The sequence below is a fragment of the Lathamus discolor genome, chromosome 6, assembly GCF_037157495.1.
Source record: "Lathamus discolor isolate bLatDis1 chromosome 6, bLatDis1.hap1, whole genome shotgun sequence".
Lineage (NCBI taxonomy): Eukaryota > Metazoa > Chordata > Aves > Psittaciformes > Psittacidae > Lathamus > Lathamus discolor.
In genome coordinates this window covers 4,676,254-4,693,068 of record NC_088889.1, presented here as the reverse complement: position 1 = coordinate 4,693,068, position 16,815 = coordinate 4,676,254, and the positions used below count along the sequence as shown (strand labels likewise).

At 40.8% G+C, this 16,815-nt stretch overlaps 1 protein-coding gene across 2 annotated transcripts in view; it reads right to left on the bottom strand.

Moving 5' to 3' along the window:
- The window catches only part of SHANK2 (SH3 and multiple ankyrin repeat domains 2), a 366,357-nt gene that overhangs the window by 306,382 nt on the left and 43,160 nt on the right, over positions 1–16,815 (bottom strand). For both annotated transcript variants that reach the window (XM_065685197.1, XM_065685198.1), the window contains 7 exons: positions 14,183–14,402; positions 8,526–8,729; positions 6,467–6,538; positions 5,407–5,515; positions 4,997–5,148; positions 3,841–4,008; positions 396–512 (listed from right to left, as the gene is read on the bottom strand). In XM_065685197.1, the coding sequence (XP_065541269.1) occupies positions 396–512; positions 3,841–4,008; positions 4,997–5,148; positions 5,407–5,515; positions 6,467–6,538; positions 8,526–8,729; positions 14,183–14,386 (1,026 nt within the window). In that variant the 5' untranslated portion in view covers positions 14,387–14,402. The remainder of the gene's footprint in view (positions 1–395; positions 513–3,840; positions 4,009–4,996; positions 5,149–5,406; positions 5,516–6,466; positions 6,539–8,525; positions 8,730–14,182; positions 14,403–16,815) is intronic.

Genomic DNA, 16,815 nt, shown 5'->3' with positions numbered 1-16,815 from the left:
TAATCTCCCTGTGAGTAACTTGCACCCATCAGCCCTCACCTTCTCCATGGGACTCCTTGTAAAAAGGAAATCTCCATGGTGTTTGCAGCCACCCTTTAAATATTGTAACATAGTGATAAGGTCTCCCTTGAACCTTCTTGTCTCAAGGCTGAACAAACAAATTTTAAAGGCTGAACAGATTTAGTATCTCAATTACACCTGGTTTTCCTCCTGGCTATGTGTCATTCTCACACAGCACTGGTTTCACATCTCCATGGGACTGGACTATGAAGCAAGACATCCCCCCATTTAACCATGCAGAGGGAACCCCTCAGCTCCTTCCAGGGACCTTTGTGTATCTGAAGAAAGATGGTAGGACTCTGTGGCACCAGCAGAGGAAGCATGAACCAGCTCACCTGGTTGTACAAGGCACAGATGTGCAGCGCTGTGTTTCCTGAGGCGTTCTGTGCACACATATCGGCACCATAAAAGAGGAGGTGCTCCAGATGTTGGACGTGTCCGTATCGGCAAGCCTGAAAGAGATACACCAGTATTTTGGTTACTGTGCAATCGAGGCAAGCACTCCAGGTAAAGACTTCTAGCAGAAAAGATGCTATTTTACTTAGGGTCTAACTTTTAGAACCACCACTGCACAAAATGAGAGGATTAACACCCAGATATGCACACCTGCCCCTAAACACCAATGTGTTTGCTTCAGGTCCATCAAGTCTGTGCACAAGTTTAAGCATCTGAATTTTTGCAGACTGGCAGTTTAAGGGATTGAAAAAACACAAAGTTTGGTACTTTTGAACCACTATCTGTCAAATGCAGCAAGGAGACAAAAATGGTTTTTCATTCTGTGAAGCTTCGAAAGTTGCCCACTAGATGGCACTGAAGATGATGAGATTTCTAAAGCTTGCTTTGAAGATGTGAAAAGAGTTTGGGGGAATTTGGCCAAAATTCAAGTAATCATCTTGATTCTGTGGTATCAACAGACACACATTATACACATGGCACTGGTCCAAAAGAAGGAAAATCTTCAAGCATTATTTTGTCAGCCATACAACTCAATGTTAGATCCTGAATACTGGGAAATTCACCTCTATGAAACAAGACTCCACTGAAATGAGAAACTTTCCTGATTAGTACATGAGGTGGAGAAAAAAACCACAGCATTTCCATTCAACAGTCTCCTTTACTTGACTACCTTCTTAACCCAACTGAGCACTTCCCAGATTCTAACGTTTTTAACTTTATATCATCTCAAATCAGTATCATTTCTGTATAATAATACAGATTTTAAGCTAGGAGATACAGGTATACAAACCCATTCAGTCTGTCTTAGGTACCTAATTACTACTGACTTCAGTGGGAGTTACAAACTGACACATCTTGCAATTTGGATGAGAAAAATTAAGTGTACTGCTCAATGCACACATTAAATCTGTGACATCCATAATCCTAGCCTAATAGACTACCCACTGCATCTTCTTCTATTTTCAGTTTTTAACACAAAGAAAGGGAAAACCAGTATTTATTTAACAGTTTATTCATTTACAATTTATTTATTTAGCTGTTACTGGAACGTGAACATTTTCAGGCTAGGCCACAGAAAGTAAGCATCCAACAACAAGCAAAGGTAGAAAAGGATCTGAACTGAGGGGCTTGAGTGTGGAGAAGAGAAGGCTCAGGGGAGACCTTATCGCTTCCACTACCTAAAAGGAGGATGGAGCCAGAAGGGGGCTGGTCTCTGCTCCCAAGGAACAAGTGACGGGACAACAGGAAAAGGCCTCAAGCTGCACCAGGGCAGGTTTAGACAGGAGATTAGGAACAATTTTTTCACAGAGAGGGTGCTCAGACACTGGAACAGACTGCCCAAGGCAGAGGTGGAGTCATTGTCCCTGGAAGTGTTCACACACCACATAGACAAGGCCCTCAGTGACATGGTTTAGTGGTGGCCTCCGCAGTGCTGGGGTAATGGTTGGACTTGATGATCTTAAGAGTTCTTTTCCAACCCAGCTGATTCTGTGATTCTAAACCGTAACAGTGTTTCTGACTGCGTGAGAGATTAGAGCAAGTACACAGCCATAAATTACCAATCCTGTCTAATCTCTAAAAGTCACTCAATATCCAGGGCTAAATGTGCAGATGTAACTATTTAAATAAATCTAAAATATAAGAACTAATTTCAACTTTCTATTCCTACCATGATAAACTGGACTAAAACCAGGCCCTTTCTCTACTTTGCTGCTTCTTTGCCCATCTGACAATAACACTTAAGGGGAGGTGCTGGAAGACAACCAACGCAAGAGAGCTGCATTTCCCCTTGCTGTAAGGGTCTGTGGGGTAGGTGAGCCGAGCAACTATTCACCAGGACTCCCCAGTAGATTCAATGGAGAAAGACAGGTATGTCCAGAGGAAATCCTTTTACTATTCTCCTAGCACAGCATGAACCACCTTAACCCTAAAGGCTTAACTTATACAGGTAAAAATTGTTAGTAAAACTAAAAATATATGTGGTATCAATTATTTCCTTGCCAGGCAAGGCAACTTCCCCTTCTTCACACAGACAAAAGTATATGGGATTGTATCATATCACCATCTTTCTCAGTTGATAGAGGAATACTTCCATTATCAATTACTGAAGACAGATTGCTCATAATCCAGATGTAATCCTAAATAAATCAATGTTTACAACCAACACAATAGGCTTGGAAAGCACTGTTTCATTAGAAGAAATAATAACCATATGTCTATGAAACTGGATTTTCAAAATAGGGAGTTTCTCTCTGTATTTTCCATGAGTCCAGATGGGATAACACTTTGACCTACACAATCCATTGCCTCAACATCCTCAGAAACAATGGTAGTAAATTAATGCGCTTTTTTTTCTCCCCTACTAGAACTGGATCCAAACAACCTCAACCAGAACACTCCTAAACAGCGAAAATGTTCAGATATGTGGGTACCCAGAAACCCAGGTACCAAAACTATCTCCCACTTCTTTCAAAGAACAGGAGTTCTATACTAAAAAGATCAGTGCACAGAAAAGAAAGTGAGCCTAGATAATCTAAGCAAGCCTGTGAGGCTGATTACTCTTAAAGAGGTCTATCTTCCTTATAAGCTATGGTGAAGTCAACCAGTGATGAATTCTGGCACTATCATTGATTCAAGCTATGTGAGCACCATGAATCTCAAATGAATACTTTTCTAAATCATATTTCTTGATAGAGCAAACTACCACCTTCATCCACACACTTAATAGGAGAGAAAACAAAAACCCATGTACCATCAGGAAAAGAAAAATCATTAGAATCCCAGTTTCCAAACACACATGGAATGAAAAGTGACTCAAACTGTAAGTATGTAAGAGTTTAACTTCCTTCAGCGCAACACATTGACAGATCTGAGTAGCAGGATCCTGAACACAAATCTTCCTGTAAAGTTCACCAGACAGAAAGGAGGAAGTACCTCTGAGAAGCACACAAGAAGCATTACCAAGGATACAAAAACTGGAATCCAACAAGACCAAGTTACGCTTTTTTACTGAAGTGCCTCTAATAGGAAGTTGAACTTCTAAGAGTCCATTACAGAAATAGGAATAGTGCTAATTCTGCAGCAAAATCCACAGTAATCATAGGATTTCAAAGTTACAGAATTCCACCAGAATAGTTTCCACTTCTAATTCACCACAGCAGGATGCAAAGTAACAAGTAAATAGGAAAAGGAAGAAATGCCATACTTGTATGTGCATGGACTAAACACACCCAAATGTCCTTCAAAACAGTGTTTAACCATAGAATATACCCAGCACATTTCCGCCTGCAAATTCAGCTCCAAACAGAAATGAATCTTTCCTACCTGATGAATTTCTTGCCATCCATTTTCATCTTTGCAGCTGACGGTAGCGTGTTCATGAAGTAGCAGCTCACAGCAGTAAGGATCCCCTCCCACAATAGCAGTGTGGTACAGTGGTGTCAGGCCACAGCTGTCTTTGTAGTTCGGAGATGCTCCAAGCTCTAAAAGGGTCTGAAAGTAATCACAAACTGTGAAAAATAGATTTTTGAGGAACTTCTAACTATAAAGAGACTTTACCTGAGAAAGTATTCATAAGGGTGATATCTGCCATAACATATATTTTTTGCTCACTTATTTATAAGCTGATACAATTCAGAATGCAGCACAGAAAAGCTAAGGAAGAAATGACCTCAGAAGAATTAGGATCTGAAGAATCTCTGGGGATAGCAAAGAAAAGATGAGTGGCAATGTCCAATTTCCATCCTCTCATTAAGTTCAGAAATCTCAGCTGTGAAAATGCCACATCACCTCTGCAGCACATTCACCTCTTCAGTTACAGGATGCCTTATCAAAAATGTCATGCAATCTGAATGTCTGTCAGAAGGAAATAAGCAAAAGCCATAAACATAAGACTTAATCTAAACTATCAAGGAGATTTAAAAATACTTAAGAGAAAATACTGTTAAGATACAATATATAATCCATGTCACTGGTGTTTGCTTTCAGAGAGATAAGCAATAATAAAGCCATTTTATTTCCTCAGACAGATCTTCTCCATTGTGTTAGCAAGGTTGAATTCCACCACTTTTAATTCCTACCCAAAAAAAAGAATCAGAAATGAAAAGACCCTTTTTGCTGAAAGCAATTCTAAAGATTTGAAAGCCACGAGGAAGCAACAGAACAAGCACGTATTAAAGGATCCACTGAGTACAATATAGTAATTAACAGAAAACATCCTTCTTTATATAGAATCATAGAATAGTTAGGGTTGCAAAGAACCTTAAGATCACCCAGTTCCAACCCCCTGCCATGGGCAGGAACACCTCACACTAAACCATGTCACCCAAGGCTTCGTCCAACCTGGCCTTGAACACTGCCAGGGATGGAGCATTCACAGCTTCCCTAGGCAACCCATTTCAGTGCCTCACCACCCTTACAATAAAGAATATATATTGTTTTCCTATAAAATAATGTATCATTTGCCACTGAAAGCACTTACCTTGAGGGCTACTTGGTTCTTGGCTCTTGCTGCTTTGTGCAGAGCTGTCATTCCATCTCTGGCTCTGAAGTCTAAATGTGCTCCTCCGTTTTTCAGAGCTTTTATCACTTCTACAGTATTGTCAAGCTGAACTGCCAAAGTTAGGGGTGTTTCTAAGGAACAGAATATATATACTTGAAAAAAGATAAGTAAATTGATAAAATAAAGAATATTTGTTTGTAAAATGTTCAGTTAAAAATGCTGCTCAAAGAAAACCATAAACTATGTTTTCTCCTTACAAAACTATACAGGTTCGATTAGCAAAGAGTTATGAAGGCAGCAGAAAGAACATGTGAGATTCAGCCCATTAATCAATTTAGGTTGAGCAAACCCAAGGTACTACTTCATGGTGCTTGTTTTATTGTCCTAACCTCCACTTTCTAGGTCATGATAGTTTGGGTCCAGTCCTCGATCCAACATCTTGGTGATTTTTTCCACTGAGAGGTGGTGGACATGATCCATAAACTTTCTCAAATTAGCCTGAAAAAGAGAGTGACAAATGAATCTGTCTCTAATTTTTAAAAGAAATTTTCAACTAAAAGTGAAATATTCTGTCAATTTATGTCAATATCTATTGACATTGAACACAACCTAATTCACATTCCTAGACAACCTGACTTTTCTAACAAGAGCATAAACCCTGAGGTTTATAATCATAGAATAACAGAGTGGTTTGTGCTGGAAGGGACCTTAAAGTTCATCTAGTTCCAACTCCCTGCCAGGAGGGCAGGGACACCTCCCACTAAACCAGGTTGCTCCAAGCCCTATCCAACCTGGCCTTGAACACTGTCAGGGATGGGGCAGCCACAGCTTCTCTGGGCACCCTGTGCCAGCGCCTCAGCACCCTCACAGGGAAAAGCTTCTGCCTAAGAGCTCATCTCAATCTCCCCTGTGGCAAGTTAAAACCATTCCCCCTCTTCCTGTCCCTACAGGCCCTTGTAGAAAGTCCCACTCCAGAATTCCTTTAACCTCGCTTTATGTATTTATTTATTTAAGTACAATGTTCAAAACTCAAATGCAGTAATAAAATTCCAGGTTTTTACAGTTTTAAGGAAAAAAAATAAGCAAAAGATTCATTCAGTAAGAATTTAGCATAGTGCATGGTCATCATCATTATAACTCTGACCTGCAAATGAGTCTACAGACATAGATGGGCATTGTTACAGCACGCTGAAAGCATATTGTATTTACAATGTAAGATTCATTTAAAATTACTAGTACACACATGGAAGAGTCAAACATGGGAATTTTTCGATGAGATGAATTCTCAGACCACAATTCACACATGCCTGTTGGTGCTGCAACACTTACTGCTGTTTGCTGGTCAGCAATACGCCCAGGTGGGAATGAACTCCTACTTATTTCCAGTTCCTCAGAAACGTTACTTTGCTAAGGAGGCAATTGCTAACTTCCCCAGTCAACTGGGCTTACCTTAGTGTGAAGCTTGGCCACCTGCTTTTCATCAAGATTGAACTGTTTGTACACTCTTTTCTTGTATCGAAACTGAGGGAGAAAAGAAGAATCCATTTTAAATGTCTTATTTTGCTCAAAAGCTCATAATGTGATTTTCTGACCTTACCAGAAAGTATCATAGAATCATAAATGGTTTGGGTTGGAAAAGACCTTAAAATCATCCAGTTCCAACCACCCTGCCATAGGCAGGGACACCTCACCCCAGACCATGCCACCCAAGGCTCTGTCCAACCTGGCCTTGAACACTGCCAGGGATGGGAGCATTTACCACTTACTTGGACAAGGTGTTCCAGTGCCTCACCACCCTCACAGTAAAAAACTTCTTCCTTATATCTAACCTGAACGTCCCCTGTTTTAGTTTGAACCCATTATCCCTTGTCTTATCACTACAGTCCCTGATATAGAGAAGTATCATTCACAATGATTTAGATCTAGGCAAGATTTCAAATAAGGCTTAGTATTTCCTTTTGAATATTCGCCACAAATCAGCACTCTGCTTAACACACTGGCATCACAGACAGTTTGTGTAAGCAAAATTCATCTTGTATAAATACACTGAAATCAATGGAGGTGGATGGAAAATGAAATCTGCCTCTGAAATTTATCAAAATAAGCAAGAATTACAGTGAGAAGAGCTTTTCCCTAAGGATTTCTGTGCACTTTCATTTCTAGCCTCAGGCAGGAACAAGAACTGGGAAGGCATGTTGAATTTAAAAAAATATATTTCAAAATATCAGCTTAGCATTTCTGAAATGGGGAAAAAAATGATTCCTGAAAAAAACCCCTTAATCCACATAGGCAGAACTCACACATGGGAATAGTTCTCCTGATGTTTATCAGAGCTGGTTACTGAGGTTCAGATCATTGCCTCTTTTTGTGGCTGAAACTCACTCATGTGTTACCCTGAGCAGTCTGCTACCCTGCGGCCACAGTATGGCATCTATAGCACAAATAATGGGGTTTATATAATTTATTTTTATCTAATTATATTATGCAGGTTTATTGGACAATGAGACTATGTTGAATGAGGCTCTAACACCAGCTTTTCTCAAGATCACTTTTAAGTCCAATCCTTTAGCTGAAGGGAAACTTAACAGTGAACACTTACAAAACAACATGACAGAAGAGAAACAAAGTGGCTATTTGCTTATGGCTATAATAGGGGCATCTCTGCCCATATTATAATAATGATGATATAATAATGATGATCAGAAATAATATGAATCTCTGAAGTAAACTGCCAGGCAAGCTGGACTTGAAGCCTTCTCTAACTCTGGTCCTGTTCCCTTGGATTCGTGTGATAGTGGAGTACATTTATGAACTGCAGATTATTAGTGGTTTATGTGCTACCATATAAAGACCAAAATTAATGAAATACTAGTTTCATGCCCCAGTTTCCTGCTATATTGTGTTTCAGAGTGAGCTGGCTCTGCTCCATGTTCAACCAGTGCCATAATAGCTCTGCCCGGTTTATCCTCCCAGTGCACAGCCACTGCACGAGCAACAGAGGGGGGAAATTCCAGTGTCTGCATGTGACTGGTTCACACATAGACATTCTCTCTTCCTTTACTGCCTTCCCAGGAGACAAGGGAAATCTGTGCACTGTGAAGGAGGGCACAACAGAGGGACTGAGTCTGGAGAGGGGAAAGGCTTCACTGAGACAGAAAGCAAAGGCTGGTTAGTTGCCAGCTGCTACCCTACTATTGCAAACCTTCTCAGAGACCCAAAAGCTTAATCCAAAACCTTACATTTCTTTATTAAATCACAGAATAAGACACATCACCCATGTCCTCAGTAGAGGAAAACTTCAAAATCAGATCTCCCAAAGCTGCTGATTATTTGCAGCCTTATAGGGATAACACACAGAACAACAGCTCCACTGAGCAAGTGAACTCCAGCACTTCAGTGAGCAAGGGTTCAGACTTGCTGATCACTACTTCCCAAGAGCAATTCAGGTGCATGTAGAAATCCCAAACACAGCTCAGAATACAACAGTTTCAAATAGATCTAAAAATACCTCAAGTGAAGGAACTCCTTTATTCACTGGCTGTGGATATTCCCTAAGAAGTCGTTCCTCATCCAAAAACTTCCCATCTCTACCATTGCTTGCAGGCTGGAACAGTCCATAATTCAGGACATCCTTCAGACTCTGATTCAAAGTGCACAGAATTCGTTGCTTTGCAACCCACACTGAAGCTTCCGGGTTAAATCTAATGCACTTCTGCAAAGAGAAATCATTAAAAAAAATCTAATTAATGAAAAACATTTAAATAGCATCTTACGTTCTAAAATTTACAAATATCATACAAACACACACAGTAAAACTACAAATTCCGTGACTAAAACATACATCAAGAGTTGTATTTCAGCACACATTCCTCTAGAACAACTAATGCACAAGTGCTGTGGAAACACAACCATCAGAGCCCACATCCTTCTTCAGAGAAAGGACATCTTCACAGCAAGCCTGCTTGAAAAGCCAAGTGAAACGGACGTTGCAAGATATTTAACCATCCACTTTATTCTGGGCCCTTCTGACAAGCAGTCTGATCCACAACAACTGCACAAAATAACAGTATTCAGGCAGGAATTCCAATTATTTTGAAACTACATGTACCTTAGGGTAAGTTTATGGGAGGAACTATATGACATGAAGCAAGAGAAGACTTAAAAACCTTGAAAACCCTTCCCCGTTCTCTGCGTCTCACCAGGCTGGAATTTAGGAATTTTAGAAATTTAGGGATTTTGCCACTGTAGCTTATGTTGCAGTCACTGGTTACAAGTGACCAGCAGACGGCAATGTCTAGAAACTAATTTGTTGCCTCTGATGTGCCTTAGGAATGTTTGGTGCTGCCAACTCACCCCATATTGGGCCATGAGAAGTGTCTGTACCCAGCTGCCATGGCAGAGCTGCAGCACAGGAGTCCCTTCTTTGCTCACTCAAAGTACAATCCTGTATCCCTGACCCCTCATGCTTCAACACAGGATGCAGGGATTGCACATCAGCCAGAGAAAAATGTTCTTCAGAATAGATTTCACTGGAAAATAAAGCTTTCTACAGTGTTTATACACAATGCATTGGTAATATGCAATATATACCTTCAGAAATACTTTGCTTTCCACAGGTCTGACATTGGCACACATGGAACATAAAGATATATTGCATTGGAAGACGTGAGACCTGTTCTTTCCACATTTTTGGTGCATCCCAAGACTAGATTAAATGTGATAGTGCCTTAAAGACCAGCTACATGCATTCTTCCTAACAAGAACCACTGAAGAAGCCCTGAGTGCCTCAAAAGCCTTGTCAGAAACACACTAGGTCACTCGAAATTCAAGTCTAGAAGTGAGATAGCGCATCAACACTGGGTGCTGAAATGTGAGACTTGGGGTTTGATATTAGAGCTCTTTGGATCATGAGAGACATGGACAATCACAACCCTGCATCCCTTCACACTGGTGAGATTAAGTCACTATGCACAACAGAAGGACTGCCAGGTTGGACCAGGTGATCCTTGAGGTCCCTTGCAACCTGGGATTCTGTAATTTCACAATTCATAGAATCACAGAATACTTAGGGCTGGAAAGGACCTTAAGATCATCCAGTTCCAACCCCCTGCCATGGGCAGGGACACCTCACATTAAACCATGTCACCCAAGGCTAAGTCCAACCTGGCCTTGAACACTGCCAGGGATGGAGCATTCACAACCTCCCTGGGCAACCCATTCCAGTGCCTCACCACCCTAACAGGAAAGAATTTCCTCCTTATATCCAATCTAAACTTCCCCTGTTTAAGTTTTAACCCATTACCCCTTGTCCTGTCACTACAGTCCCTAATGAAGAGTCCATCCCCACCATCCCTATAGACCCCCTTCAGATACTGGAAGGCTGCTCTGAGGTCTCCACGCGGCCTTCTCTTCTCCAGGCTGAACAGGTCCCTCTGGATGGCATCCCTTCCCTGCAGCGTATCAACCAAACCACACAGCTTGGTGTCATGGGCAAACTTGCTGAAGGCGCCCTCAATCTCACTGTCCATGTCACCGACAAAAATGTGGAACAAGGCCGGTCCCAACACTGATCCCTGAGGGACACCACTCGTTACTGGATTGTATGCCTAGAAGCAAGGGCCTAGAAGCAAGGGCAAAAATAGCTCACCTGCTCCAGCTAAAGGGTAGATATTAATTCAATGGGAATAATGTTCATGATATAGAATCACTGAGGAATAACATATACCTATTCAAAACATACGAACCAACACATCTTTTTCACCAGACACACGAAGTTGTCAATCACACAGAACTTCACTGCAAGAGAGGAACCATGACAAATGGTTTGCACAGCTGCTTCCAAAATGTGATTGTCAGAATAGCAAAATACAAGTTATTCCCTTCAATAGAAGATGTTGATATTAAAGATGTGACAACAAAAAAGTGGAAAATGCACACGAGTTGAGTATCATGACAAAAATAATGGAGCAAGTTGCTTGTTTTGATTTCTGTGTGGTGTTGGAGCAAGCCCAGAGGAGGCCACAAGGACGATCAGGGGCTGAAGCATCTCCCATAAGAAGACAGACTGAGAAAGCTGGAGCTGTTCAGCCTGGAGAAGAGAAGGCTGCATGAAGACCTCAGAGCAGCCTTCCAGTACCTGAAGGGAGCCTGCAAGGATACTGCAGAGGGACTCTTCATCAGGGACTGCAGTGATAGGACAAGGGGTGATGGGTTCAAACTGAAACAGGGGAAGTTCAGGTTAGATATAAGGAAGAAGTTCTTTACTGCGAGGATGCTGAGGCACTGGAATGGGTTGCCCAAAGAAGAGGTAAATGCTCCATCCCTGGCAGTCTTCAAGGCCAGGCTGGACAGAGCCCTGGGCTACATGGGCTAGTGTGAGGTGTCCCCACCCACAGCAGGGGGCTGGAACTGGATGAGCTTAAGATCCTTTCTAATCCTAACTATTTTACGATTCCATAGTAGCACATCCTACTTATGATACTTGGTGCTTATTACATACATGCAATTAAATAAAGGTGATTTACACCAACCACTGCAGAGGAGCAAACTTTTATTCCTACTGGGTTTAGCAAGGTGTTTAATGCTCCCTCACAGGTTGAGTATCTAAAACCCTAAACTACTCCTTTTAAGCAAGTATCTGCTTAATCATACTTTCTATAAAACAATCAAGAATAAAAACATAGTATTATATTGTTATTTCATGCTCCTCAGATTAAACAGGCTAATTTTAAATATCTCTTTTGTTAAATCAATTATAATTATACAGCAAATGGGGTGTGTGTTGGATTTGGCATGTAGCTATATCACAGCTCATGAAGTATGATCATCTCCAAACTTTACTATTCTACATTTAAGCTCTTGGTTTCCCTGCCTGCAAACCTGAACCCAGCTTTCACTTATCTCTACAAGAGCCTGTGGGCTGATAAATTAAATAAGAAACGGATCATCTGCTCTAGAACTATTTAAAATGATTGAGTTACTTTTCATTGTGAGTTTATTAAGAAGCGAAAAAAGTACAGAAGGTAAAGCAATAAAAATGATCAAATGAAACACAAAACCAAAAATACTTTCTGATTCATTTCATTTCCTACACAAAATTAAATTTAAAAATAAGAACTGTTTCAATAGTGTCAATAAATGACTTAGTACTGGTCTAAGAAATAGAGTAATGAAATAAGAGGGCTTCAGGAGGCTACTGCCTCCTTGGTTTTAACAGCAGAGTAAACCTACCAAGTCAAGTTAGTATTTCCATTTTACTGGATCTATTCATTAAGCACTGAACACACTGTCCAAGACATAGCAAGGTGGTAGTATCATTAGTAACATCCTAACCATGGCCAATCAGTGCTTGTCTTGACAGAGGACTACACTACGGGCAAAATCCTTTCAATTTAAGATGTACAACAGTGGATTTTAATATTTCAATCACTACTGAAATGGAAGACCCAAGGTGATGACTGCTTCAGCCAAGATTTAATACAAACCCCATGTGTGGCTCACAGCAGCCTCAGTCCTGCTCTGCCCTCTGTAGGGTTTTTGGCCAGCTCAGGTCCCACACCACTTCCTCTTCACAGGGGTTAATCTCATCCCATATCAACTAATAGATTGATACTAGCATTTCAGCAGCAATCCTTATCTAAAAGATTTCAAGTACAAGAGTTTAAGAGAGAAAGCTCCCAGCTCTGACACTCATTCCCCTGAATTTCTGCAGCACTGTGTAGATTGGGGCTTTGAAAGAAAAACTCTACAAACACACCTGAGGCCACGCTGTCAAAACAGCTTTCCCCTGTCAGCCTGCAGACAACCCATCTCTATCACTCTATAAATGAACTTAATTAAAAAGAAAGGAATAATTTCATCTGAGATACATCTTCAGTGGCAGCACTGTATGATGTAGATCTTAAATGTCAGCACAGAGTGATGTATGTAGCACACATTCATTAAAAGAATGTGTTGTATAATCATCTTTGAAATGAAAAAGGCTGATGCCTTCAGACTACCATCAACTGAAAACCCCAAGAACAGCATTCAAGGAAGCTCAGGACAGCTTAGGAAATTAATCAAACACTTGTGGTTCTAGATAGAAGCAGTAACTCCCAAGACCTTCCCTGTCATGAGACTGTTACTCCTATTGTAGCACTTGCAGAAGACACTGATTCTTTTGCTCACAGAGTTACAATAGCAAAGTTCTACAACCTCATGCTCCTAACATTCCAAACACTGAACATAACAAATTCAACCATAAAAGAAATACAATTACTCAATTAATGAGACATTTTTTAACACATGAAGTGTCTGCTCAATTATTTCTGTAAGATAAGAGAGATTGTCTTTTGTTGAAAAGTCCCTATTTTCATCCAACAGACTTAGGGATGTGAGAAACAGCTACTGGTCCACCAGAAAATGTTCATTTTATCCTCTCTGATATGTTCCCAGTTTAAGTGGCAAGGAAGAGGGAGAGAATAAAATAGTGATTTCAGATCATTGTAAAAACTGATCACAAGCTTGGTTCTTCCTCCAAACTGAGTGTGTTGATTTCTCTGGGTTGAAGTCTGAGAAACACCACCACGTAGTAAAGGCATAGCAGCAAAGCAGGAAGGAAAGAGTGATTTGTACTTCTCTTTCCTCATCTTTAAGCTCTGAAAGACACCAGCTACCTAAGAAGGATATCTTGCTGTGGGAAGATGACAGAAAAAGGCAACATGACAGAGAATTTAACAACCTCCTCCTAGACCCCAGTCTAGCATCATACCACAAACTACCTCATGAAAAACTAGAGAAAACAGTGGGATTATGTAGATATGAGGCTTGCGTAGAGATAATGTGATCTGGGGGTTCAATCTCCATCTGCTGATGAGATTTTAGTTTTCTAATCCTCTTTCTTCTACCCAAACACCTCTGACCGCCGATCAGACAGGTATATTTTGCTTTATGATCACAGCTTTCATCAAGTTAACATACTACATACACTCTCTTGGGTGCAATGGTGTCTTCAGTTTAGGCTTTCAGTCATATATACCACCAGGGTACAAAATGTAGACATTAAAAGAAAACATGACATAAATTTTGCCTGTAATATATCAAAATTGTAAGAGAACAGATCTACTGCAGACTGAAGCCAGCAAAGCTTCAGCTTCATTTTATTTGTAATGCAATATGATTTACCGTTTGCTGCAGATCAGGTATTATAATTCGAATCACTAACGTGTTGCTCTGACTGTCTTCCATTCTGCTGCTTGGCTTCTCTGCAGTTGCCCTAATTGTGTCATAAATGGTTTCTTCTTTGGAGCTGTCAGATTCAGATTCAACAGAATAGTCGGAAAAGCTTTGTGCCATTTCATCTTCACTTGATGTTGGGCTACGAGGCATGGTCAAGTTCTTCAGCCTGCCAATACAAAAAAGAAAGAGGAAAAGGTAAACTGAAGTCATAAACATCAGTCAGTCACAAGTTTAGTTTTCTTGGAATTAACATGCATTTAATAACAAAGTTTTATGTTTTATCCTTTTATTTCCTTCTGTAATTTATGTGGGTATCAGAGGATAATGGAAATTAATCTGCCTACCAAGCTACTACAGAAGAGGAAGGAGGACATGAGAAGGAAGGAAGAGTAATAATAGAAGGGAAGATGAACTTTCATCCCAGGTCCATCCAATCTCCCAAAGGACCTAGAAAACCCCAGCAGGTTCTCTACTAAATAGAACTGTAGCAAACTGTGCTTAAAACTAGATGTGGCTTTCAAGCTTACTTTTCCCAGTGCAAAAAGACAATGGAAAAATTTAAAAGACCATCATAAACTTTGCAGTATCCACATTAACAAAAGACATTAAAGCAGAAGTAAAGCACAGAAGGGTGAACTGACTTTACCATGTCACATGTATGTGAGATGACTGTACTAAGAAACCCAGATACACATTTTCTAGAATGGTCTCAGAGTCAGATCCCCCAAAGTAAATACAAACAACAGGGGGGACTAAGAACTTTTTTTTACCACCATGTTTAATGATGTAGTTTGAGCCAACTAAATATCACAAGTAGATTACTCATTCCTCTTCACTGGTCATTTATAGCACAGTGATTACAAAGCAGGCATGAAAGGCTGCTGCTCTCAGTCAGCAGTCTAAGGTGACCATAGGTTGGAGCCAGTGTTCACACCAGAAGATGGCCAGTGGTGAGGCAGACCTAAAGCTTGAGACCAAGGCCAAGCACTTCCAAAGCACATCACATACCCACACTATCAAGTCTTACCGTGATGATTTCTGATGAAGGCCAACTGCAGTGTTATCACCCTCAGCTATAATTACTAATGAAGACAAATGCAGTGCATTCAAACATCTGAAAGCATTCCAGTTCACAGCAGCTTAATGTGCAGCCCTATTTACAACAGAAAACTCTTGAGGGAGTATTTCATTCTTACTCTTCACTGAACTGTAAATTAATGCCACTCTCCAAAGCACCTTAAGTCAATAAAAAGCATAAACACCTTATTTACCTTATTTATCTACCAAAGCTAAATCACATGAAGCCAAACTATAGTAGGTCAATACACAGTATTTAAGAGCATGAGAGGCATTTAATAGTAGTTAAGAGCGGTGAGAGGAAAAAGACATTAAGACCATCACATGGTTTGTCCCTCCCTAAAGCGATCTGAGCGCACAATAGATTCCAGGGCAATGGATTCAACAGAAAGCAGTAAAGTGCGGTTAGACAGCACAAAGAGTTGAGCTAGGAAAAAAAAACCTTCCCAATGTGTTGGCAAGTGGTTTTTCATGCAAAAACTACTCAGAAATCACAGAATAGTTAGGGTCAGAAGTCACCTCATTTTCTGGAATACAGACTTAAAAGAAACAATCCAAAAGTAACCAGGGAATGGATAATGACAGATTGCAACTGTAGCAGCAAAATTAACAAAGCCTGTGTCCCACCAGTGCTCACAGAATCACAGAATGATTTGTGTTGGAAAGAACTTTAAAGTGCATCCAGCTCCAAGCCCCTCCCACAGGCAGGGACACCTTCCACTAGAGCAGCTTGTTCCAAGCTCCCTACAACCCGGCCTTGAACACTGCCAAGGATGGTGCAGCCACAGCTTCTCTGGGCAACCTGTGCTAGTGACTCAGCACCTTCACAGTGAAGAACTTCTTCCGGATATCTAACCTGAAAGAAAAGATCTGCTACAGAAAAGCAGGTCATCAAAATGCCTTTTATTAAAGATAATATAGCAACCTAAGAAACTAAATCAGTGCAGGTGCCAGTGTAGAGCAGATCCTGCTGGAGAGCAGAGTTCAAGCATGTCTCCCTAAACCTACAGGCACCTTAGGGTAATTTCCTTGTTATGCTCTGAAGTTGCATGGAAATGGAAGATACCATCTGTTAACTGCCGCAGCTCTCACAGCGAAGCTGCTGTCTCTGAGGAATTGTTTCAGTTTTGTCTCAGTGATATTCCAAAGACTGGAATACCAACAACCAAAACAATTGCCTCAGAAGAAGTCAGGTAGGTTGCCTGGCTTACCTAGGTTTGTGTCATGGTTTAAGCCCAGCTGGCAACCCAGAACCACACAGCCGTTCGCTCACTCCCCCCTTCCTCTCCCCACTCTCAGAGGTATGGTGAGGAGAATCAAAAGAATGTAACTCCCACGGGTTGAGATAAGAACAGTCCCATAACTAACATATAACACAAACCACTGCTGCTACCACCAATAATAATAATGGAAATAACAAGGGGAGAGAATACAATCGCTCACCAACCACCGCCTAATACCCAGCCTGACCTGAGCAGTGATCTAGCCCTACCGGGTAACTG